This window comes from Myotis daubentonii, chromosome 5, assembly GCF_963259705.1.
Source record: "Myotis daubentonii chromosome 5, mMyoDau2.1, whole genome shotgun sequence".
NCBI lineage: Eukaryota > Metazoa > Chordata > Mammalia > Chiroptera > Vespertilionidae > Myotis > Myotis daubentonii.
In genome coordinates this window covers 5,678,539-5,703,541 of record NC_081844.1, presented here as the reverse complement: position 1 = coordinate 5,703,541, position 25,003 = coordinate 5,678,539, and the positions used below count along the sequence as shown (strand labels likewise).

Sequence of the window (25,003 nt, the reverse complement as noted above, 5' to 3'; positions counted from 1 at the left end):
TTCTTCCTGCTTTCCCTTTCGCCTCCCTGCATTGTGCCTACATATGCAAATTAACCGCCATCTTGTTGGCAGTTAACTGCCAATCTTAGTTGGCAGTTAATTTGCATATAGCCCTGATTAGCCAATGAAAAGGGTAGCTCGTACGCCAATTACCATTTTTCTCTTTTATTAGTGTTGATGGCTTCGGGTTCCCTTAGTGCAGTGGTTCTCAACCTTCCTAATGCCGCGGCCCTTTAACACAGTTCCTCATGTTGTGGTGACCCCCAACCATAACATTATTCTCGTTGCTACTTCATAACTGTAATTTTGCTACTGTTATGAAACGTAATGTAAATATCTGATATGCAGGATGTATTTTCATTGTTACCAATTGAACATAATTAAAGCATAGTGATGAATCACAAAAACAATATGTAATTATATATGTGTTTTCTGATGGTCTTAGGCGACCCCTGTGAAAGGGTCGTTCGACCCCCAAAGGGGTCGCGACCCACAGGTTGGCGACCCACAGGTTGAGAACCGCTGCCTTCGTGTCTTAAAAGTCCCTTCTAGATTTTAGAATCCTGAAACTGACAAATGCAATTAAAAAAATATGAAATTTTGCAGTTTAATGATTATTCAGTCTGCAGGCTGACACTCTATCTACTGAGCCAAACCGGCTAGGGGACAACTCAATATACTTTATTTCTGTCTCTTCACACTGTGCCCACAAACACTACATAAAGCTGAGTTGACTGGGATGTATATTATCCCAATTAGGGGTAACTAATTTGTGTCCAACTAGTTTTAACTTGGAACTATCTCAGCATGAATAAAAAGGGCTTTTACACTAAGAGACAATCAAGAACCCAGAAATTAACCACCCTTGCTATTTATCTACATCATCAGTTTTGGTAGTTATATGGCCTCATAGAAATTATGAAGACTCTTAAATAACTGAAATGTCCATCAATTTAGAATTGATTCAATATAAAATGCATTTATTAATATTAAAGAGGTGAGTGCAGATGGATCTATATGCACGGATGTAGATTAATCTCCAAATATTGGGGAAGAAGAAGATTATGATCCACATATTCTTTTTTTGGACCATCTATTGTTTCCTATATTCTTGGTCTCAAATTTTATTAAGTACTCGTTTTCTGATTCGTTTCTAGCAACGAGAAATGGAAGCTTGTCTGTGCCTCGAGGGAACTGTTGATGTAGATGCAAAATGGGAAGAACTGTGTAGAGCGGAGCCATTTAGGAAAAGCCTGTCAGGTTAAGATGAAGACAGGAAATGTTTACAAAAGCATAGGTCCCTCCTACTTACAAATGTAACCGTTAGAGAGTCTGTGACAGTATTAGGGAAACCCTTTTCTGAGATTTCTGATCTTCAAAGATGCAGTATTCTTCTGGGATGCTACATTTAATTCTTAAGGCACCCTATGTTGTCCTGGCTGGGTGGCTCAGTTGGTTGGAGCATCGTTCTGTACACCAACAGGTTGCAGATTCCATCCCAAGTCAGGGCATGCACGGGAGGCAGCCGATGATGTTTCTCTCTCATGTCAACGTTTCTATTGCCTCCTTACTCTCCCTCTCCACCCCTGTCTAGGGGGAAGGACACACAATAAGAATAGGATCACAGTTGTTTAATGATTATTCAGCGTACTAACTATAGACAAGAGGCTTTCTTACAGACTCTGGGGCTGTAAAAAAAATAAGAGATGGGAGATTTGAAGATGGCGGCACAGGTAAATGCCCGCACTTGCCACCTCCCACAACCACATCAAAATTACAATTAAAATACAGAACAGCCATCATCCAGAATCGCTAGAGAGCTGGCTGAATGGAAGTCCTACAACTAGAGAAGTAAAGAAGATAGCGCACTGAGACTCATAGGAGGTGCGAAGGCGCGGGACAGGTTGGTCTGGCACCCACGTGTGCCTTTTTTAAATCGGGAGGGTGATTGTCTCTGCAGAGGCTGCCTTGAGGAGCAAGGGGTCCTAGCCCCACACCAGATGCCCAGCCCAGGGTTCCAGAGCTGGGAAGAGGAGTCCCTACGGGCAGTAAGAACCATGGGCTGTAAAAACCAGTACAAATTGGGGCTCAGTGACACAGAGGCTGCTGGGGACCCAGCTGCTCCTCTTTAAAGGCCGGCACCATGGACTAACCTTACAAGGTCCCACTGCCTCTGAGCTCCAGCACCAGGGCGAGGCTCTGGGGGACAGACACATATGAGGAGAAAGTGGATTGGCTGGCATTGCGGCGGCTTTCTCCCAGATGGAGGTGCCCACAGGGATCATTGCTCCTATGGTGGGACCTCCCGGGTTACAGAGCTAATTGGCAGCCTTTTCTGTTTGCTCTGCCCTGGTGATTCCCTAAGACCCTATCTCATCCAATTTACAACCGGGACGTTTTACTTTTTGCCTTTATAAACTGCTCTAAATCCCTAGGATGTAACCCCCTATTACAGTTTGTTAAGTATGTGACCAAAAGCGAGGTGCTGGAAATGCATTTTTCTGGGTTTGAAGAGAAAGAAATCACTTGTGTCTTTGAATTCTGCAGGACTCTTCTCTGTCCAGGAGCCTGGGCCGTTCCTATCGTAGTCACGTGCTCTGTGTGTTGGTCACGAGGAAAGAGCCTCAGGGAGGGAGGTGTTGGGTCGGCTGTGGCCAGGACCCCTCTGCCTCTGCCTCTGCCTCTGCCTCTGCCCAGAGCAGGAGGAGGCACCGCTGGGGGCGGGGGGGGGCGGCAGCCTGCCTGAGGCTCTGACCCAGGCGGAGGAAACCCTTGCCCCTTCGTGGTTAGATAAGACCAACTGACACTTTCTTCAAAGGGAACTTTTATAAAAAAACTTTAAAGAAAGCCGAGTGAAGGAACTGTGTAACTTTTACAGATTTGCTGGACTTCTGGGTTCCAAAGCCTCCTCAGAGACTGCAGGCCATTGCTGCTCCCCTCCTGGGCATCTTCTCACTCTGGTTACCTTTACCCTTCCCGCAGGCTGATGTCGGTTCTGATGTTATCTGGACCTGTTCTTTAGGCCCCTCAGTAGGAAAGCGCTCTCCAGCAAGGTCCCCAGCTTCCCTCTCGGGGCGGTTCTGCTGCTCTCCTGTCCGAGGAGTCTTCCCAGAGGTCGCTTTACCTATGGGTGTCGAGGATCTTCCTCCTGTCACTGACCGAACGGTGCCAACCCTATTTCTTGCCCGTGGGCTTGTCTGTTAGGTAGCTCTGAGCTATAATGTTCTAAACGTTTTCTTTTGTGACCCCATTCTTTTAATTCCAGGAGCCAACCTGCATCTACTTCACTCCTTCCAAAATTCCCGGGCCTCCTCGTGGAAAGCCATGCTCTGAATGTTACAGAAACTCCTGGAAGTTTTTGTGATCTTCAGTTACATAATCGTTTCCTAGATATGACACCTAAAACACAAACCAAAGAAAGAACAGACACATTGGATCCCATCAAAATTAAAACTTGGGAGGCGGGCCCAAGATGGTGGTGTAGGAGGATGCTGAGCTCGACCCTCCCGAGAACACACAGAATGTACACCTCTCCTTAGAGAAATTCCTCCTGAGAGGCAAGAGAGGGCCAGTTGAACAGCTTCTGCACAAGAAGAGAGACGGACCACATACGGCAGGCTGGGTGCCTCAAGAGTGCAGGGCTGCTGCAAGGAGTCTCCAGCCAACCCTCCCGGAGCTGGCTCCAGCAGAAGTGTGCGTGCACGGGGCCCCTCGGCTGGAGACTGATCCAGTGCACCAGCAGGATGCAGCTGCAGGCACCCACTGGGTTGCACACTCAGGGAGTGCTCCCCTGACCAGAGAGAATGTGAACTAGCACAACACTGTGGTACCTCGCACAGGGCTGTCCCGTGGAGAAAGTGCAGAACAAGTAGGGCGGTGCGATGGCAACAGACAGTTAAAGAAATGGGGCGCACCACATACGCACTAGGCAGCCCGCCTGGATCAGAAGAGCAAGGAAGCACACACCGCTGCCCGACCCGGGACCCACTCATCCTGCCACGCAGCACACCAGGTGCCCATATGCACCGCCCTGACAAGGAACAGCCTACCCAAACCATTGGCACACAGTCGACATAGAGACCACATTTGCAAGATTGGGAGAGAGAGCTATTTCATCTAACTCAGGAACAAACACATAAGTCAAACGAAGAATGGGAGACAGAAGAACATTCACCAAATGAAGAAACAAAAAATACCTGGAGAAAAACACTAGTGAAACAGAGATAAGCAATTTGCCGGATAAAGAACTCCACAAAGAGGCAGAAAACATAACAAAGAGCCAATCAGAGATGAAAAAGACAGTAACTGAAATGAAGAACACATTAGAAGGTATTAGAAAAGGGGCAGAAAGTACAGTTGAAGAAATAATGGCTGAAAACTTTTCTAATTTGGGGCAGGAAACAGACATCCAGGTTCAGGAAGCACAGAGAGTTCCAAACAAGATGAACCCAAAGAGGCTCATGCCAAGACATACTGTAATTAAAATGGCAAAAGTTAAAGATAAAAAAAACAATTTTGAAGGCAGCAAGAAAGAAACAAGTCACATACAAGGGAAACCCCATAAGGCTATCAGCTGATTTCTGAGCAGCAACTGTACAGGCCACAAGGGAGTGACAGGAAATATTTAAAGTGCTGAAAGAAAGGAACCTACAACCTAGAATACTCTACCTGGCAAGGTTATCACTCAGAACTGAAGAAGAGAGAAAGAGTTTCCCAGATAAGCAAAAACTAAAGGACTTTATCACAATTAAACTGGTTTTCCAAGAAATGTTAAAGAGTCTTCTTTATGCAGAAAAGAAAAGGCCATAACCAGAAATAAGAAGATATAAGAAAAAAAATTGCAATGGTAAAGGCAAATATATAACAAACGCAGTAAATCAACCACTTAAAAAGCTAATATGAAGGTTAAAAGACAAAAGTAGCAACATTAACTATAACTAAATAGTCAAGGGATACACAAAACAAAAAGATATAGAACATGTATCAGCTTAAAATAGACTGCTGTGTGTGTGTATATATATATATATATATATATATATATATATATATCAATAACTATATATATAGATGAATATCTATGAACCTCATGGTAACCACAAACCAAAAACCTACAAAAAATATAGAGGAACCCAAACAAAAAACTAAAGAATATCTGCAAATCAAAAGGAAAGGAATTAAGAAAGGAACAGAGAACAAAAACAGCCAAAAAATTAACAAAATAAGCACATACCTATAAATTATTACTAATTTTTAAAAGAGATTTTTCAGAGAGGAAGGGAGAGATAGCAACATCGATGATGAAAGTTATCAATCGGCTGCCTCCTGCATGCCTCCTACTGGGGATTGAGCTGGCAGCCCAGGCATGTGCCTTGACTAGGAATTGAACAGTGAGGTCCTAGTTCATATTTTGACTCTCAACCACTAAGCCACACTGGCCTGGCTCAATTACTACTTTAAATGTAAATGGACTAAATGTTCTAATCAAAAGACATATAGAGTGGCTGAATGGATAAAAGAACAAGACCCCTCTACATGCTGCTTCCAAGAAATTCACTTTAGATAAAACACACACACACACACACACACACACACACACACACACACACACACAGACTGAAAAGTGAAGGGATAGAAAAAGAAGAGTCCATGCAAAAAGAAACAAAAAGAAAGCTGGGATAGCAATACGCATAGCAGGCAGAACAGACTTCAAATCAAAGAATGTAAAAAGAGCCCGGCTGGCATGGCTCCGTGGTTGAGCGTCAACTTATGAACCAGGAGGTCACAGTTCAATTCCTGGTCAGGGCACATGCCCAGGTTGCAGGCTCGATCCCCAGTCATGGGATGTGCAGGAGGCAGCAGATCCATGAGTTTCTCTCATCACTGATGTTTCTATCTCTCTCCCTCTCTCCTCCTCTCTGAAATCAATAAAAATATATTTTAAAAAAAAGGAGAGACAAAAGGATATTACATAATTATAAAGAAGTTAACCCAAAAAGAGGATATAACAATTATAAATATTTATACACTCAACATAGGTGCAAGTATCAATGGACATAAAAGCAGAAATTAACAGTAATACAATAATTGGAGAATTTGGTACTCCACATATGTCCATGGATAAATCATCCACACAAAAAATCAACAAGGAGATAATGGCTTTAAATGCCACACTTGACTAGATTGACTTAATAGATATTCAAGGAGCATTTCATCCCCAAACTGCAGATTACACAGTTTTCTCAAAGGCACATAGAACGTTTTCTAGGATAGACCACATATTAGGTCACAAAATAAGCCTCGACTTTACTAAGGTCAAAGTTATATCAAGCATATTTTCTGACCACACTGCCACAAATCAACCACAGGAAGAAAGCTGGAAAAAACACACATATGTGAAGATTAAACACCATGATACTAAACAACCAACGGATCAAAAAGGAAATCAGCCCTGGCTGGTTTTGCTCAGTGGTTAGAGTGTTGGCCTGAGGACCAAAGTGACATGGGTTTGATTCCGGTCAAGGACATGTACCTCAGTTGCACGCTCAATCCCCAGCCTAGGTCGGGGCATGTGCCTCACAATCAATGGATGTGTCTCTCTCACATGGATGTTTCTCTCTTCATCCCTCCCTCCCCCCTCCCTTCCACTCTCTCTAAAAATCAATGGAAAAAATATCCTTAGGTGAAAATTAATAACAACAAACAATCACAAAAAAAATCCCCCAAAACTTCCTTGAGACAAATGAAAATGAAAACACAACTTATGGGAAGTTCATAGCTTCACAGGCCTACATTTAGAAACAGGAAAAAATCCCAAATAAACCAAACAATTCACTTTATACCTGAAGAAACTAGAAAAAGAACAAAATCCAAAGTAGAAGGAAAAAAATAATAAATATCAGAAACTACAAAACAGAGACAAAATAAAACAATAGAAAAGATCAATGAAACTAAGAGCTAGTTCTTTGAAAGGATAAACCTCTAGCAAGATTCTTCAAGAAAAAAGAGAAAGTGCCCAGCTGGTGTGGCCCAGTGGTTGAGCATCAACCTATGAACCAGGAAGTCACAGTTTGATTCCCGTCAGGGCACATGCCTGGGTTTCCAGCTCGATCCCCAGTAGGGCACGTGCAGGAGGCAGCCAATCAATGATTCTCTCCCATCATTAATGTTCCTGTCTCTTTCTCCCTCTCCCTTCCTCTCTGAAATCAATAAAAAATATATAAAAAGAAATAATATTTAAAAAGAGAAAGAGCTCAAATAAATAAAATTAGAAATGAAAGAAGAGGGATTACAATCAACATCACAGAAATACAAAGGATCATTAAAGAACACTGAACAATTATATGCCAACAAACTGGACAACTGAAGTGGATACATTTCTAACAACAGACAACCTTCGAAGACTAAATCAGAAACAAACAGAAAATCTGAACACACCGAATACTAGCAATGAACTTGAAACAATAATAAGAACTACAAAAAACAAAAGCCCAGCACCTGTCAGCTTCACAGGTGAATTCCACCAAAAATTCAGAGAAGAATTAATACCTATCCTTCTCAAACTATTCAAAAGAAATTGATAAGAAAGGCTTCTATACTCATTCTACAAGAACAGCATTCACCTGATACCAAAACCAGGCCAAAAAAGAGAATTACAGGCCACTATCTCTGATGACCATAGATGTAAAAATTCTCAACAAAATACTAGCAAACCCAATTCAACATACATTAAAAAGCCTATGCACCATGATCAAGTGGGATTTATACCAGGAATGCAAGGGCAGTTCAATATCCACAAAACAATTGATGTGATACATCACATCAACAAAACCAAAGATAAAAATCATATGATCATCTTAATAGAAAAAGTATTTAACAAATTTAACATTCATCTCTGATAAAAGTTCTCAAAAAAGTGGGTACAGAAGGAACTTACCTAAAACGATAAGGGCCATACATGACAATCCCACAACTAACATCTTACTCAGTCATGAAAACTGGAAGCTTTTCCTCTAAGATCAGGAACAAGACAAGGATGCCAGCTCTTACTACTATCATGCAGCACAGTATTGGAGGTCCTAGCCACAGCAATCAGACAAGACGAGAAAAAGAAAGCCATCTAAAATGGAAAGGAAGAGTAAAACTATCATCATTCGCAAATGACATGATACTATGTATAGAAACCCTAAAGAATCCACCAAAAAATTAGCAGAATAAATGAATTCAGTAAAGTATCAGGATACAAAACTAATACAGAAATATGTCACACTAATAATGAATGATCAGAAGAAGAAATCACAAAAACAATTTCATTTACAATTGCATCTAAAGAATAAAATAATAGGTATAAATTTAATGAAGGAGGTGAAAGACCTGTACCCTGAAAGCTGTAAGATGGTAAAGAATGAAAATAAAGAGGACATTAATAAATGGAAAAATATACTGTGCTCATGGACTAGAAGGATTAATATTGTTAAAATGACCACTAAGAAGGCTACAGATTCAATGTAATCCCTATCAAAATACGAATGGCATTTTAAATTAACAGAAGTATAACAAATAATTTTAAATTTATATGGAATCACAAAAGACCACAAATAGCTAAGCAATCTTGAGAAAGTAGAACAAAGTTGGAGATATCAGGCTCCCTGATTTCAAACTACTACAAAGCTATAATAATCAAAGTAGTATGGTAGTGGCACAAAAAAAGAACCCAGAAATAAACCCTTGCATATAAGATCAATTAATTGAAGACAAAGGAGGCAAGAATATACCATGGAGAAATGACAGTCTCTTCAACAAGTGGTTCTGGGAAAACTGGACAGACATGTGCAAAAAAATAAAATAATATTGGACCACTGTCTAATATCATATACAAAAATAAACTCTAAATGAATTAAAAGACTTAAATGTAAGACCTGAAACCATAAAACTCCTAGAAGGAAACATAGGTAGTAAACTATTTGACATCAACATTACAATTATCTTTATGGATATGTCCCCTTGAGCAAGGGAAATAAAAACAAAAGTAAATAAATGGGACTTGATCAAATTAAAAAGATTCTGCACAGTGAAGGAAACCATCAACAAAACAAAAGGACAACCTACTGAATGGGAATATATTTTGCCAATGATATATCTGCTAAGGGGTCAATATCCAAAATATATAAGGAACTCATACAACTTAACACCAAAAACCAAACAATCTAAGTAAAAAATGGGCAGAGTACCTGAATAGACATTTCTCTACAGAGGGCATACATATGGCGGATAGATATGCGAAAAGATGCTCAACATCATTAATCATCACCACAATTTGGAAATGCAAATCAAAACCACGATGAGGAATCACCTCACACCTGTCACAATGGCTATCATCAATAAATCAACAAACAACAAGCACTGGTGAGGATGTGGAGAACAGGGAACCCTCATGCACGCTTGGTGGGACTGCAAAATGGTGCAGCCACTAGGGGAAACCGTATGAAGGTTCCTCACAAAACTAAAAATACAACAACCATATGACCCAGCAATCCCACTTCCGGACAGTTATCTGAAGAAAACAAAAATCCTAATTTGAAAAAACATGCACCACTATGTTCACTGCAGAATTATTTACAATAGCCAAGCTAGGGAAGCAACCAGGTGTTCACTGATAGATGAATGAAGAGGATATGGTATATATACACAATGGAATATTACTCAGCAATTAAAGAATGAAATTTTGCTATTTGAGACAACATAGATGGACCTAGAAGGTATTATACTAAATGAAATAAGACAAAGACAAATACTTCATTTTACTGATATGTGGAATTTTTTTAAAAAGCAGAACAAACAAAACATAAACAGATTCAGAAACAAAGAATAAACTTATGGTTGTCAGAGGGGAGGGGTGAAAAAGGTGACGGGGAATACAGTCAACAATGGTGGTAAGTTGGCATGGTGACAGATAGTTACTAGACTTAGTGTGATGAACACAGTGTAAGGTATATAATTGTCAAATCACTATATCGTACACCTGAAACTAATATAATACATATAGTTAACTATCTAGGTACTTGTGGCCCAGTGCATGAATTCGTGCACATTGAAAGGAAATTAATTAGAAGAAATATTTTAATATTGCTATTTGCCCTTTCTCTATAATAGAAGTGTCAACCAAATTCACGATTGACAATGACAGATGGAAACACACCCATGCGATTGGCGCCAGCAACAGCTTTATATGTATCATGCATGCGCTAGTCAACTTAGCCTTTTACAGATATAGAATAAACTTGCTTAATTAGACCTGCTTTCTGATGTAGCTAAACTTTTTCCAGCCCAATGAAGCACCACAACTTCTCTTTCAGGTAATTGTCAGCAACACAGCAGTAAATATCAACATGAAGCAGATTATTATTATAGATCACGCAGGGAGAACAAAGGGTAAAATATTTAAGGGCAGCCGTGTTTGACTATATTCTGTGCAGTGAGAAAACCTGAAGTTATTTTCAAGGTCCACCATTTCTTACTTCTTTTCAGTCGGGTCAAGTTTCTAAGCTTCCTAAATCTCCATTTTCCAGCTAATGAAAAGAAAATAGGATTCTACTGAGTCTCCTATCTACTTACGCCAGGACTTCTGTGAGGATCAAATGAGATGAGACATGTGAAAACGCTTCACAGCATTTAGTTAAAGTATAAATGCTTGCACCTGGCTATAAAGCAAATTGGGTTCCTGGGCTGAAGAAACTGCAAGGAGCTAGTCCAGGGGTGGGCAAACTTTTTGACTCGAGGGCCCCAATGGGTTCTTAAACCGGACCGGAGGGCTGGAACAAAAGCATGGATGGAGTGTTTGTGTGAACTAATATAAATTCAAAGTAAACATCATTACATAAAAGGGTACGGTCTTTTTTTTTTTTTAGTTTTATTCATTTCAAACAGGCCGGATCCGGCCCGCGGGCCGTAGTTTGCCCACGGCTGAGCTAGTTGCTAAGGAGAGGAAGCCGGATGTTGCTACGTGAGGTCATTACCCGGATGGTCGGACACTTAGCATATTAGCCTTTTATATATATAGATATAAAAGCCTAAGCAACCGTCTGACCGGTAGCAATGATGTGCACTGACCACCAGGGGGCAGACACTCAATGCAGTAGCTGTCGAGCTGTGGTGACTTGGCAGCTGTGTTCTCGGGTGACACACCTGGAACCAGAGAGGAGGGAGCCTGATTCTGGGGTGCGTCACCCGAGAACCGCCCTCTCACAATCCATACCCCTTGGGGGTGTCGGAGAGCCAGTTTTGGCCCAATCCCTGGAGGCCAGGCTGAGGGACCCCACCTGCCAGAGGGACCCCACTCACTCCGCAGATGCCCTTTGAGCCCTGGCACCGCCCCAGATGTGGCTGGCCGGGGAGGGACTGTGAGAGGTTGGCTCCAGGGCGTGTCCAGCCCGTCTTGCCCAGTCCTGCCCTGCAGGCCACCTGCTAATTAATTTCCTTTCAATGTGCACGAATCTGTGTACCGGGCTTTTAATTAATATATAAAAAATATATAATATATAATGAGTTGACCCTCACCTGAGGATATTTTTTCCATAGAATTTTTAGAGAGTGGGAGAGAGAGGAAGAGGAGGGAAGGAGGAAAAAGAGAGAGAGAGAAACATCAATGTGAGCAAGATATATTGATTGTTTACCTCCTGAATGCACCCTGGCTGGGGATTCAACCTGCAACCCAGGTAACGTGCCCTTGACCCGGAATCAAACCTACGACCCCTCTGAGCGTGGGTCGACACTCTAACCACTGAGTACACCAGCCAAGGCACCAACTATATTTTAATTAAAAACAAAAAGACAGGGACGACTGCAGGGGAAGGGAATGCGGTTTTATAAAGGGCAACTGTAGCCCAACGGGGGTGGTTCAATGACTGTCAACCTGTGAACCAGGAGGTCACGCTTTGATTCTCAGTCAGGGCACTTGCCCAGGCTGTGGCTCAATCTCCAATGTGGGGTGTGCAGGAGGCAGCTCTCATCATTGATGTTTTCATGTCTCTCCCTCTCTGAAATCAATAAAAAATTTATTAAAATAAAAAAGAAAGGAAAAAAGGACTTAAAGAGAAAATGCTTGCAAATCATACGTCTGATAAGGGTCTGATACCTGGAATATATAATGAACTCTTACAATTCAACAACAAAAAGTCAAATAGTCCAATTAAAAATGTGCAAAGGACTTGAATAGACGTTTTTCTAAAGAAGACACTCAAGTGGCCAACAAGCAAATAAAAAGATACTCAAATCATTAGTCATTAGGGAAATGTAAATCAAAACCAAAATGAGGTGCTCCTGTACACTCACTAAAAATATGGCTGTAATTTTTTCAGAAAGAAAAGTAGTAAGTGCTGGTGAGGATGTGGAGAAATTGGAACCCCTGTACATTGTGAAATTGTACAGCTGCTCTGGAGAACACTTTGGCAGTTTTCAACAATTTAAATTTATCAAGTTACCCTATGACCCAGCAATCCCACTCCTAGAAATGTACCAAGAGAACTGAAAAGATAAGTTCACACAAAACCCATTCACTAATGTTTATACTAGCTTTGTTTACAACAGTCAAAAGGTGGGAACCCAACAGCCATCACTGGCTGACTGGGTGAACAAAATGTGGTGTATCTATGTAATGGAATATTATTCAACCACAAAAAGAATAAAGTCCTGTTACTGCTACGACATGGATAAAACTTGAAGACATTAGCCAGACACAACAGGCCACATACTGCCCAACCAGCATGGGTCAGTGGTTGAGCACTGACCTATGAATCAGGAGGTCACGGTTTGATTCCTGGTCAGGGCACATGTGCCCCAATTGCCAGCAGGAGGCAGCCAATCAACGATTCTCTCATCATTGAAGTTTCTATCTCTCTCTTCCTTTTCCTTCCTCTCTGAAATAAAAAAAAAAATACATACATATACACAGATATGTCTGTGTGTGTGTGTGTGTGTATACATTAGAGGTCCGGTGCATGAAATTCATGCACAGGTAGGGTTCCTAGGCCTGGCGGGCGATCAGGGCTGATCTGTGTGGTGACCGGTGGGGAGCCTGAGGGGGCCCTGCTGGCACCTGCCTTGGCTGGCCTGGCGCCACCCGCTCGCCGGCCCTATCCTCCACTGCCACCTGTCGGGGCCTGTGGACAGCTCTGGTGTTGAGTGTCTGCCCCCTGATGGTCAGTGTGTGTCATAGCAACCGGTCGTCCTGCCGTTCAGTCGATTTGCATATTAGGCTTTTATTATATAGGATTAAAAGGCCACATACTGTATGACTGTATTTATAGAAAACGCCCAGGGTAGGTAAATCATAGAGACAGAGAGTAGATTAGTGAGAGGTTACTGTTAATGGGCACAGGACTTCATTTTTGAGTGATGAAAATGCGACGTAGTTACACAGTTGTGATGGTTGTACAACCTTGTGAGTATACTAAAAACCCCTGAAATGGCTTACCCTTTAAAAGGGTAAGTTTTATGGTATGTGAATTATAGCTAAAAAAACAAAAGACAAAACAAAGGAAAAGAATCTTCAACCCAGCCTACCAATTTGAGCATGACTGCTGAAGGAACCTGCTACCAACGGGAATATGTTCTCACCCTCAGGTATGCTGAGGTGGAAGGCTGAGAACTCAGTGCTCAAAATGTCACACATATGACCCCAGTCAGTGTGGCTCAGTGGTAGAGCACTGGCCTGTGCACAGAAGGGTCGCCGGTTGGGGCGTGTGCAAGAGGCAGCCACATCAACGTCTCTCTCACACTGATGTTTCTCTCTCTCCCTCCCTCCCACTCTCTCCAAAATTATCAATGGAAAAATATCCTCGGGTGAAACACAGACTGATAATTCTTCAAGCTCATATGATTCAATATAACAAAATATTTCAACGTCTTGCTCATCAATAAAGCAAACATATACCATTTATATATGTAAAATTGCTTTCATCCAACTTTTTAGAATTTTCTATATTTAAAAGGATGCTGTAAAAACTAGGTTTAAAAAAGTCAGACAGACTTATTAATCAGCGAGACTTTTGGAGATTTTTTTCTTACACTTAACCCTTCATCCCACAAATATTTATTGAGCACTTACTATGTGCAAAGCACTCTACTAGGTAGGCGGGTAGTGGCAAGCGATGCAATGTCATGTCCCTGGAGCTGCCGTTGTGGCTGGAGGGATAGCAACCACAAACAAAGGAACAAGATACGATCAGGGTGAATGGTGACCTTGAAGAGCCCGAAGGACATTACCACACACAGGCTGGGGTCCTAGTCGGGCACAGTAGGAGCCAACATGAAAATGCCAACAGAATGAGTGGCACTGGTCCTCCCAGGGGGAGTCGCGAGCACGTTCTGTCTCCGAAACAGAAACCTGGGCATGTGACCTTCAAATCATCCTTCCAAACACAAGTGGGCGAATAACACGCAACAGCACAGCCTTTCGCTTTATTATTTATTTATTTTAATACAAAGCTTTGGCATTAGCAATTTATGAAAAAATAAAATGTACTAAAAATAAATGCTTGTGTGGCATGATTGGTAAATGATGCACAAAAATAGGTTCTTTTTTCCCTTCAAGGCAATCAGTCAGAAAGCAGTTTGTTTCTTCTTTAAAACCATTCTACCCTATGGAATAAAAGGAAAAAAGGTCAGGAATTAGTGAAAGGGTAGTTGTCAATGTTTTAAAATAACAGAGGAAGGGATCCTAACCGACAGTGGCCGAGGGTTGCCCCCGCTTTTCCCAAGCTATTTCCCAAGCCCCCCGGGGAAGCCAGGTAAGCCATCGGCATTTCCCTGAACTCAGCAGCCTCAGATCCACGTCCCCTTAGAATGTGTTAGTATTCCCAGAGAAATGCAGGGGACAGTGTAGGCTGACAGCTTCCTGTTTAAAAGGTGGGGACAACTCCACAATTGAACTGTTCCTGGCTTGAACACATGCTCAAACTGAGTGTCCTGAAATCTGTCGCTGTTGTTCTTAAAACATGCTCCTCTTTTCCTCAAACAAGAATGCCATTATTTATTTTGAAATAACATGTGAAGAGCACGGACTTCCAGGGAGGTATGGCTCTTATGGGAACTCCCCGGATCATGGGTACGTGTGCCTGCATCAGTGCCTGAGGCACCTCAAGTCCTCTGCTGCCTCCTCACTGCCCTGGCTAGTGCTGCCTGCCTGCAGCCGCACCACGGGACCAGGACCGCCCTCCTTCCTGAACCCTGCGCTGCCCGGTTCACTTCCAGGTTCCCAAGTCCGGTCCCCAGTTCTGCCCGCTTTTCTCTTTGCTGAGTTCCAGGTCCGTAGTTCAAACCATTACCTTTGTTACCACACACTCGCTAACATTTCTTGATTTCATCTCCTTCCTGACTTCCTCATTCAATTTTGCATTTTACCTCCCTTATCTTCCTGCCTCCAGTCTACCAGCCGGAGCAGCTTCTCAGCCGCCAGGAATTACTTTTTGCTGAAAAGCCTTACACATTACGCACCGTTTACAAGAATAACGTTCAAATTCTGGAGTCCGCCTACCACCGCCACTGCCACCTACAGCAGACACAGCAACACAACTCCCTGAACTGCTCTGCCTTTCCCTCGCTTTGTGCCCAATGATGCCCAGCCTGCTCCTAAGTCACCCCCTCCAGGAAGCCTGTGCACCCCCACCTGTGCGGTACTGAGCTACCCAGCTCATCTCCGGTGGCAAGCGCTCGGCTCAGGCCAACGCTGCAGGGCACTGAGCGGCACAGCCGGCCCCAGGCTGCATGCAGGGCACACTGGCATCTGAGCAATGAAACACCAGTCACAGCAGCTTCACGTAAGCTCTAGGCTTTATTAATCACTCTAGTGCCGTGGTCGGCAAACCGACTTCTGCGCATGGACCACGAAGTTTCAATCGCACTGTACGTGCGCTCCCGCACGTGGTATTTTGTGGAAGAGCCACACTCAAGGGGCCAAAGAGCCGCATGTGGCTCGCAAGCTGCGGTTTGCCAAACCACAGTTTGCCGACCACTGCTCTAGTGCATATGTAAGATACACTGTTTTGGTAATATTTCCTCAGAAAAGCTGGCTATCAGATATGAGGACTTTTAATGGGTGAATCAAAAATTTTAAACTTACTTATTATAAACTAATGCAGCCATAACATTAAAGGTACTTCTGGAAAAAAATAAAAAGCCCACTGCCAAAGACAGTACAGAAGTCCAATCAAAGGTCCCACTGCTTTTAATTCTTTTTGTCATACTGTTTTTAGAAAACCAAATCTGTCATCTTCCCCCACACTGCCTGAGCCCTTCAACGGCTCGCTCTCCGGAGCAGCAGAGACACGCGGTGCAGGGAAAGGACGGACCCAGGACGCCGTTTCAATGCCAGGCTCCGCCTCCTACGCCATTTCTCGGGGTCACTTAGGCCAGATAGGCCTGAGGTTACTCCTCTGTATGTATCTCAGGCTCAGGGAGGCTAACAGGAAAAGCAAATGCTCAGATGAAGAAGAGGGCTCATTAACCCGCTCGGGCAAGTTCAAATCTTTGCTGGCATCGTTACAAGAAAGGCTCTCTCAGAAAAATAAACAAAGGTGGGTGCTAGTGTGAGCAAACAGTTGAGAACTAAAAATTCAAAGTTCTTTAGATCAGAGTTTTTCAAACTTATTCATGGATTGTAAATCAATGTACGAGCTCACGACCAGCATTAGCAACCAAGTACTGAACAGATCAGAGCGCTGCAAGAGTAAGGACAACGCCTATGAAATTTCTGCTCCAGCTGTACAAGGGCAGTCCTGGGTCCCATGCAGAACGGACCTCGCAGTGGGAGATGGTCTAAAACGCCCCCTCCTCTGGCTCTCGTCGCTCCGGGAAGGGCCCATCTGGGACGCTCCGCTCAGGAGGGACCCTCAGACCGGCAGGAACCTTAGACTCCGCCTGATGCAGGCCCTGCCTCTGAACAGCTCCAGCTTTGTAGCTTCTGTCTGATACGCAGGTCCAGGCGGGCTCACTAGCCTTCAAGACATGCTGTCCCGGGGACAATTCTGACAGCAGTTCTTTCTTACGTCAAGTGGAAGACTACCTCCCTGCGGATGCCTCCAGAAGGTGTCACAGTAAGTGTTGCTTCTGTGAGCCCTGGGGACTCACCAGGGACTGTTCGGAGTAGTAACGGGGCCAGGTGGGAGTAACAGAGCCCAGTGCAGGAGCACGGTCTTGGTAGGGGCTATTCTCATCTTTGGGAGTCCTCCCAGCACCTGGAGACACCTCTCATCTCACCCAGGTTCCTCTTTTTCTAAGCTAAGCTTCCCCAAGACATCAAATCTTGAATTTTCAGACCCTTTTATATTGAGATATGTCAGTGCTCCTCTTAAAGTCTGAGCAGAACAATTCAGAAATACTGAGTGGAGAGTAAACCAGAGTCATCAATTCCTTTGATGTGGTCTAGACCAGCCGTGGGCAAACTACGGCCCGCGGGCTGGATCTGGCCCGTTTGAAATGAATAAAACTAAAAAAAAAAGAGACCATACCCTTTTATGTAATGATGTTTACTTTGAATTTATATTAGTTCACACAAACACTCCATCCATGCTTTTGTTCCGGCCCTCCGGTCCAGTTTAAGAACCCATTGTGGCCCTCGAGTCAAAAAGTTTGCCCACCCCTGGTCTAGACGCTTCTACCGTGACCCACGGAGGACGGCTCAGGAAGGGTGCTGGGAGACAGCCCAGGCCACTGGCCTGCTGCAGAGCCGGCGGCTGGGTCTGGGGCATTGTCACAGGATTTGACATTTGTCCCAGTTACTTCATCATGCTAACCACAGCCGGCTTCTTCCTCCTGCCGAGACTGTGTCAATCTTGAATGTATGGGTTACACTCTACAAATTTTAGTACATGATTTCCATGAATCCAAATTTAGGAACTGAGAATGGGCTGTAGAGACTATCTAACTCATCCTTCCGCTCAACTCAAAATATCTCCTACATCACCCACAGATTTTACTTATAACTTGTTCCTCAAAAAAAAAAAAAGAAAAAAAAAAGACAGTATTTACTTTTCTTCTGTTGAGAGAAAATTAGCTTGACACAAATATAAGCCTGTAAATGCTAGGCTTTAACAAGGTTCATTTGAATAATGAAGTAGAGGAGAAAACCTCCTTGGAAACTGAACTTCAATAACCTTGCTTACTTAGGTACTAAGAAACAGAGGTATGAAACTCAAATATATAAAAATATATTTACCTTGGTTTATTTGCTTCTTTGACTACTATCCTGTTTATATTGCAAAGTCTCAAAATTCACTAGATTTGCAATGTTAAAAAAATTTAAAAGCACAATTAGTGATGGTTGAGTACCTGGAGTATTTCCTCACAGTAGGAGTGACCCCAGGTACATGGACTTTTGATTGACTCCTGATTAAGCCAGTAGCGTCAAGCCCCGGGTAACCCTGCAGAGGGGGTGAGGGAGATGGCAGTGCGCTCGCCCCTGGGGGCAGCAATCTTGCCCGTGGGTGGAGGCCGAGACCCACCAGGTGGTGCCGCATGCCTGCCCTTTCAGCGGGACAGTGCTGCTTCACCAATTTACACAAGTGACTTGACTGGGTCTAGGTCTGGCTTAAATCACAACACAAGTTCAGTGTAACAGGGTCAGAAAAGTAAACTGTAATAGAAGATTATCTTACAAATGAATGAGGTTACCTAGAAAATTAAAAGCGAACTATTAAGTTGCAAAGGCAATCTCATTTTGGTTGTAAGTTTTTGGTAAAGGCAAAAAGGGAAGTAAGATAGATTTAAAAAAATTCATTAATGAAGAATACTTACAAATTTATTTGCTAAAGTAAACTTTTCTCTGGAATTAAAATTTTTCATCAACATTTTGGGGGAAGAGACATATTATCTCTTACAATTAAAAAGGCTTTTAAAAATTAAGTCATTCATGCTATAAAAACATCAACACATAAAAGCACAATAGGAGAGAAAAACACCGTAAATCTACTAAATTAAGATTCATCATTAATATTCTGGTGACCATCTTTCATGCATCTCCCCACACTCTCTCTCACACTCTCTCAATTTCTCTCTTTAAATGGGATCATGAAAATCATCTTTCAGAATGGCTTTGATCAAAGGCACAGAAATAATATTCAAATGAATAATTGCAGCATCAAGGCTAATGGGAGAAAGGTTGGACTAAGACATGGATCTAAGATCTATGACTTAGATTCTAAGTCATGCAGGCATTTATGCATGGAACTGAAATATGATGTTTCAGGTACTCGGATTTCTAATAGGTAACATGTCTATTGAGCATTCTCTAAAATATCTGATGCATGAACTGAGCATCAGGCCGATTCTGAGTGGCTGCAAGCTGACCATTAAATTACTTTAAAACTTTCTAAAAGTGCTCATAGTGACACTATTTGCTGTGACTTGTTTTCACTCATTTGTGAAACCATCTAGCCTGATGGGTCGGCATGGGAATAAGCAAAAGAGGTGACTGCAGGTGAAGTGAGTATTTCCCTCCAAACTGGTCTGAATCACAGGCACTCGCAGAGCTCCCATGACTCTGTAATCTATTTCATGAAAGAAAATGATAAAGGCAGATGGCTGTCTTACTCACAGAACTTAAAAAAGCTCAGTGGAATTGATGGGCTAACATTTATTGAGCACTAATTATGTACCAGGCAGGCACTGTGCTAAACACTTCAGGTGCTATGATGTACTCCTACCATTATCCTTGTTTCATGAAGGACTGAAATGAGCTTCAGATAAATATAACTCCCAGCTCAGGGAATCATATTCATGTATGTCTGCCTCCAGAGTATGAGCAGTTAATATTGTGTGTGTTGAAGTAAAACTGCATCAGCTGGGCCCAACAGAAACAGCCAGCTGGTGACCTGTTGGGTGAGGCTGAAGAATTTGAAGGTTGAAGAATGCCTACTGACTATGACACTCCCCAACACGTCATCCTTCAGGAATGCCAAGGGCACTTCCTACAAGCATCTAGCCAACAGATCAGGTGAGAGGTAATAAAATCATGTCACTGAATTGGAGGTTACTTATCCATAGTTTCTACAGCTGAACAATGAGCATTTAATTGAATCCATTACATGAGCTTGGTTGGTTATGAAATGGCAGACATAATTGAATGTGGGCAGCACGTGAATCCCACCTGTACCATTTATGTTCAGACTAGAGGCCCAATGCATGAAATTCTGCAAGGGCTTGGCCCTCGCAGCCACGGCGGCTTGCCTCAGCCCTCGCAGCCCAGGTTTCGTCTGGAAGGTTGTTCAGCTGTCCAGTCTAATTAGCATATTACGCTTTTATGATTATAGATTTGGGCAGTGTCCCAGGGGTGCTCCCGTCTTGAATTAGTTTGCCTGAATACTGGTAAGTGACTGAACATTATCCTACAGTAAATGCCCAAACAAAACAAAAACCGTTTTCTATCTTACCCTATGGAAAGCTAATCTTGGAAAATCACTGGATCAAAATGGATGGGAACAGCCATCTAACCCAATGTTCCATCCTCTGAAAAACCTCACCTAGAGCAGCCCTGACATGTGACCTCCAGCTCCTGAGTCCTGGGCACTCCCCACTCTCCACAGCAAACCATCTCCCTGGCAAGTAGCCTCCGACAGTCTTCCTGTCACCGGGGTGACATCTGCCTTCCTGTAACCTACTCTCTGGTCCTTGTTTTGCCTCTGGATATACAGCTTACAGTTACTTCCTCCTCCCTTCACTCCTGACTGTTTCCTGATCGCATCTTTGCCTCTTCCTTGCAGGCTAAACATCCACGTCCCTGTTCCGTGACCTTCGGCCAGGGTGCAGTGCTCCACCCAAAGCTCAGGGCATAGACTCCAGGTCACATCCGACAGGTACGTGGCCTTTAAAGGGGCTGTTCCTGTCAGTGACCAGGACACAGATGCCTTTATCCTCGGCTGTACCGGCTCCCGTGGCATCAGCATCACATGGTTGATTCACTCTAAACTTGTGGCTAAGGAGAAGCCCTGGATCTTTTCTCAAGTGAGCTATTGTGGCTGAGCGAGGTGAACTCCCAATCTGAGTGACTGTTCCTGAAATAAATGGTTTTGCTAGGTGTGATCCCATCAGAATCAGTATGAAACGGGTGAGAGCCAATTCTCACCATCTTTATTAAAGTTTCTCTACATATTTTCCTGGGACCTGGCACATGCAATCCAAAAAACAATTTGTTACTTACTCATTAGCATTCAAGCTAGCTGTGGCTCTGATGATCATGTAGCAGAGTGTGAGAGCACTGAGGAGGCCAAAACTGGCAATAATAAACCATTCTTCTGTTGACAAAGGAAAGGGAGGAAATCACTCTGGGGAGAAGGCTTAAGTCAAACCGATGTCAACATTTCCCTCAAAAGCAACGACGCAGACGTCAACGGAGGTGTGAGCCCAGACTGGCTCAAGGAAGTGAAGCAGGAGGAGGTTTGCCAGAGAGCTACTAACTGGAGAAGGTTAGTGGAAGGAGTTGTGAAAGCTGCGAGGGAGAGAGGAAAGCACGGCCCAAATATTTCTTCCAGTTCAGGTCCTGAGGTCTGTGAGGCATGTGGCCATCAAAAACTGTAGTGAAAATATGTATATAAAATTGCACATGGATGTCGATTTTTTCACTTGTCAAATTAAGTGACAGGAAAGTGGACTAGCCATACATGAGACCGTTCCTTCTTCATTCTGTCACGTCTGCACGGTTAGGTCATTCATTCTTGGAGAACGGCTTAGAAACATGGAGTGGCGGCTCCCAAGGGTCGCGTGGGCAGTCCGCAGGCTGGCCTTCCGCGGCATTCACTTCCACCTTCTTTTCTCTCATGCGAGGGTCACTTAGAGTCTTTACTTAAAAAGCACATGCTATTGGCGTCTCCCAATGAGGACCGCCCTCCCAGCCCCAGCGCTGGAACCAGCCTGGCTGGTCTGGCTCTCTCAAGCTTTAGGAAGAAGGTAGGTGACTCACAAGACACCTGGCCCATCACAGAGTTGAAAGCCTCTGGCACACAGAACTCTAAGGATTTTTATCTAGTCTCACTCTAGGTCCAGGAAGTCAGTTTATATTTTCCCTAACTTTTCAAAGTCTGTATTGCAAATTTCCAAATACAGTATTTACTGAGAATCTTGAAAATAACCCGAGAATCAATCTGACGTCCTAAAAGTCTGAACTCTCAAATGTCTGCTACAGTATACACTGACTAGGGCTGGCTTACCAAAGTGTCACACAGTAAAATTCCTACATGTCTGCATTAAGGCAGAGAGAAGAGATTCCTGCTTGAAATGACAGCTGTTTATATGCAAAAGCTGTGTGCAACTTGTGTTTCTTAATTTGGTTTTCATGAATCCTACAACTTTGCAAAACAGTGTGTGCAATTCTAGAAATTTTCTAGAAGAAGGTGATTCTACTTTCATTGGATTTTAAAAGTGGTGATCTTTAATTCTCCGCCCACCTTGGTTTATATTATTAAAAGACTTGGCAAAGTCATTCTTTTTAAATAACAATGCAGCCACTGCTCCTTGGATTATCGATTTCTCATTAGAGTGAATTTATGAGGTTTTTTTTTTAAGTCAAAATAAATATTCAAGGACCCATACAAAATGCACCATTTTACATGCATATATTTTAAGTTAGGAAAAATGTATAATGGCATTTAAAAAAATTAAGAGATGATTGGTCATCAGTATCAAGAAGCGCAACACAGCATTTTAATTTTTTTCTACCTAGAGACTTTTATACAAGGTAAGGAGACTAACTTTTAGAACTTCAATGATTTCTGAGTGTACCATCCATATATGTGTGGGCTGTCAGTGATAAAAGCTAGTAATCAAAAGGAAATAAACACCTATATCATGACAATACTGATGGGCTCAGGGGTGTTTTAGCAAAGGGTCCACTGCAGCCGGGGTCTCGTCACCTCTGACCTCCAGGGTGTATTAGCACAGTGCCTTGCACACAGTGGGCGCTGTCTGAATCACTGTAGTTGCTATGGTGCTACAGAGTTTTGAGGGAAAATAGAGGCAGCTGTGGCGTGATTTAACCACATGAATTTTATTTATTAACATGCATAAATTCTTCTCACGGTGATTAATTTGATGAATGAAGTAGTATCTTTTATCATCAAAATAGACGATTTTGAAAGGACATTTCTACATAAAATATAATGGAATAATCAGTACTTAATGCTGTAGTAGGTGCTCAATAAGTGTTGATCAATGAAGGGCCTACAAAAACTCATTAACAAACAAACAACTTTTTACTACTTGATCAATTAAAAAAATCTAGAGCATAAAACCTAAATACCAACAGAGAAAAATATGAAGTGCTGTTAAAATAAATCACTTGGAAATGGTCAGAAATGAGTCAAACCATATGGAAGACTAGTTTTACTTATTGTATAACTGAATGAAGTCTCCTTGAGTTTAGACAAATGATAGAATAAAACCTGGCAAATCATTTTCAAATAACTTCTGGTTGCTGAGAAACATATATACATTAATTGAACAGTCCACACAAGTCTTACTATGTGAAGGGGAAAATATTTCTTAACAGCTTTACTATTGCACTGACTCTGAGTTAAGCGGAGTCTCATTAGGTTTAGGGCTTGAAGCTAGAGGCAAGCAATAGCACATTCTGGAAAAGGCAGCATCAGAGTGGTGATGAGATGGGGTGACCAGTTGTTAGATGAAAATAACAAGGAAAGAACAGAACTGAAGAAACAGCTGACTGGCTACAGGTGAATGTCCACAAGGCCACATGCACGCCCACCAGCCACTCACACGGACTTAGGTCTGGCCATCCAAACACTGGGTTGCTTCTCTTTTGTCAATGGTTCGGCATTGACGATATTCACAACGAGCCCAAGAGCATTTAAGGCAGATCCCCTCTGGCTCTTCTCCCGCCGTGTGTAAATTATACCAAAGAGGCGAGCGCCGAAACACCGAACTCCACACAAAGTGCGAGATACAGTGAGCAGCGAGAGGCCACCTCAGCTAACCCTGAAGTCGTGACTTGTTAGGTCCAGATTCTGGGTTAGCTTCTCAGGAGGCTGTGCAGCCTGGGAACCAGCGCTCAGTCACACCCTCCCCCATGCTGCAGGGCCTTTTGAAACGCCTGTCTGCATCACATCATTTCAAAACATGTTTCTTAAACAGCTACTGAGACAAACCTCTGAACAACTACTGGTCAGGGCAGCTCGTCATTTAATTCCACACAGACACACAAGCCCCTTTCATAAAGCAAGTTTCTTATGTCCAACAGCTGTTTTAACAAAAGTACCCATCGGCTACAGACGAAGTCCCTGTCCCGTGACTCACTCAACTCTCCTCCGGACTGTCAGCACACCGAACGGCAGCAGAAGCCTGCTGCTGGCCGGGCACAGGGCCCACTTACTTGTCACTGCGATGCTGATCTCTCCCGTCCTCGGCGTGAGCTCCCCGTCCTGGGGAAGAGGTGAGATCCCCGACGCGCGAAGTGGCTCGAGGCCGAGGGCGTTGTCGTTGGCGAGGTCAGCGAGGGCTGATCTCCGGTTCACCGCCTGGGTCCTGGTGAGCCTTTCCATGTCGAGCGCTACGTTATCAGTGCAGGGCAAATTTGGCTGCAAAATATTTCCAGATTAAAAGGACTTGTAAGAATAACCATTTCTAAAGGTTTGACACTGTGTTGAAATGACTTCACCAAGTTTCTTCCACAGGATTTCCTCTCATTTTTCTCCCCATCTACCTTTTCCACTACCTTTTCCCAAGAGGTTTTCTTTAAAATAAAAAGGTAAAAAAAAAAAAGAAACAGGTAATTTCCTCCCAAAAAAGGTACTAAGGAAAACCAAAATCCATTGCAGAACTGAGAAAACTGGATTACTTCACGTTTATAAAAAAATGACAACCTTGTGGATGCGGCTCAGAGGCAGAGCACATCTATATAAAAGCATAAGCAACTGTTATGACTGAACAACCGGTCGCTATGACACACACTGACCACCAGGGGGCAGACGCTCAACGCAGAAGCTGCCCCCTGGTGGTCAGGGCG

At 43.1% G+C, this 25,003-nt stretch overlaps 1 protein-coding gene across 5 annotated transcripts in view; it reads right to left on the bottom strand.

The window, feature by feature from the left end:
- The window catches only part of RNF130 (ring finger protein 130), a 144,892-nt gene that overhangs the window by 7,573 nt on the left and 112,316 nt on the right, over positions 1-25,003 (bottom strand). For 2 of the 5 annotated variants that reach the window (XM_059695684.1, XM_059695683.1), the window contains 2 exons: positions 24,371-24,575; positions 21,188-21,281 (listed from right to left, as the gene is read on the bottom strand). In XM_059695684.1, the coding sequence (XP_059551667.1) occupies positions 21,188-21,281; positions 24,371-24,575 (299 nt within the window). Of the gene's footprint in view, positions 1-14,447; positions 14,635-21,187; positions 21,282-24,370; positions 24,576-25,003 lie in introns of those variants that run through there. The other 3 variants (XM_059695680.1, XM_059695682.1, XM_059695679.1) reach the window with 3 other exon arrangements.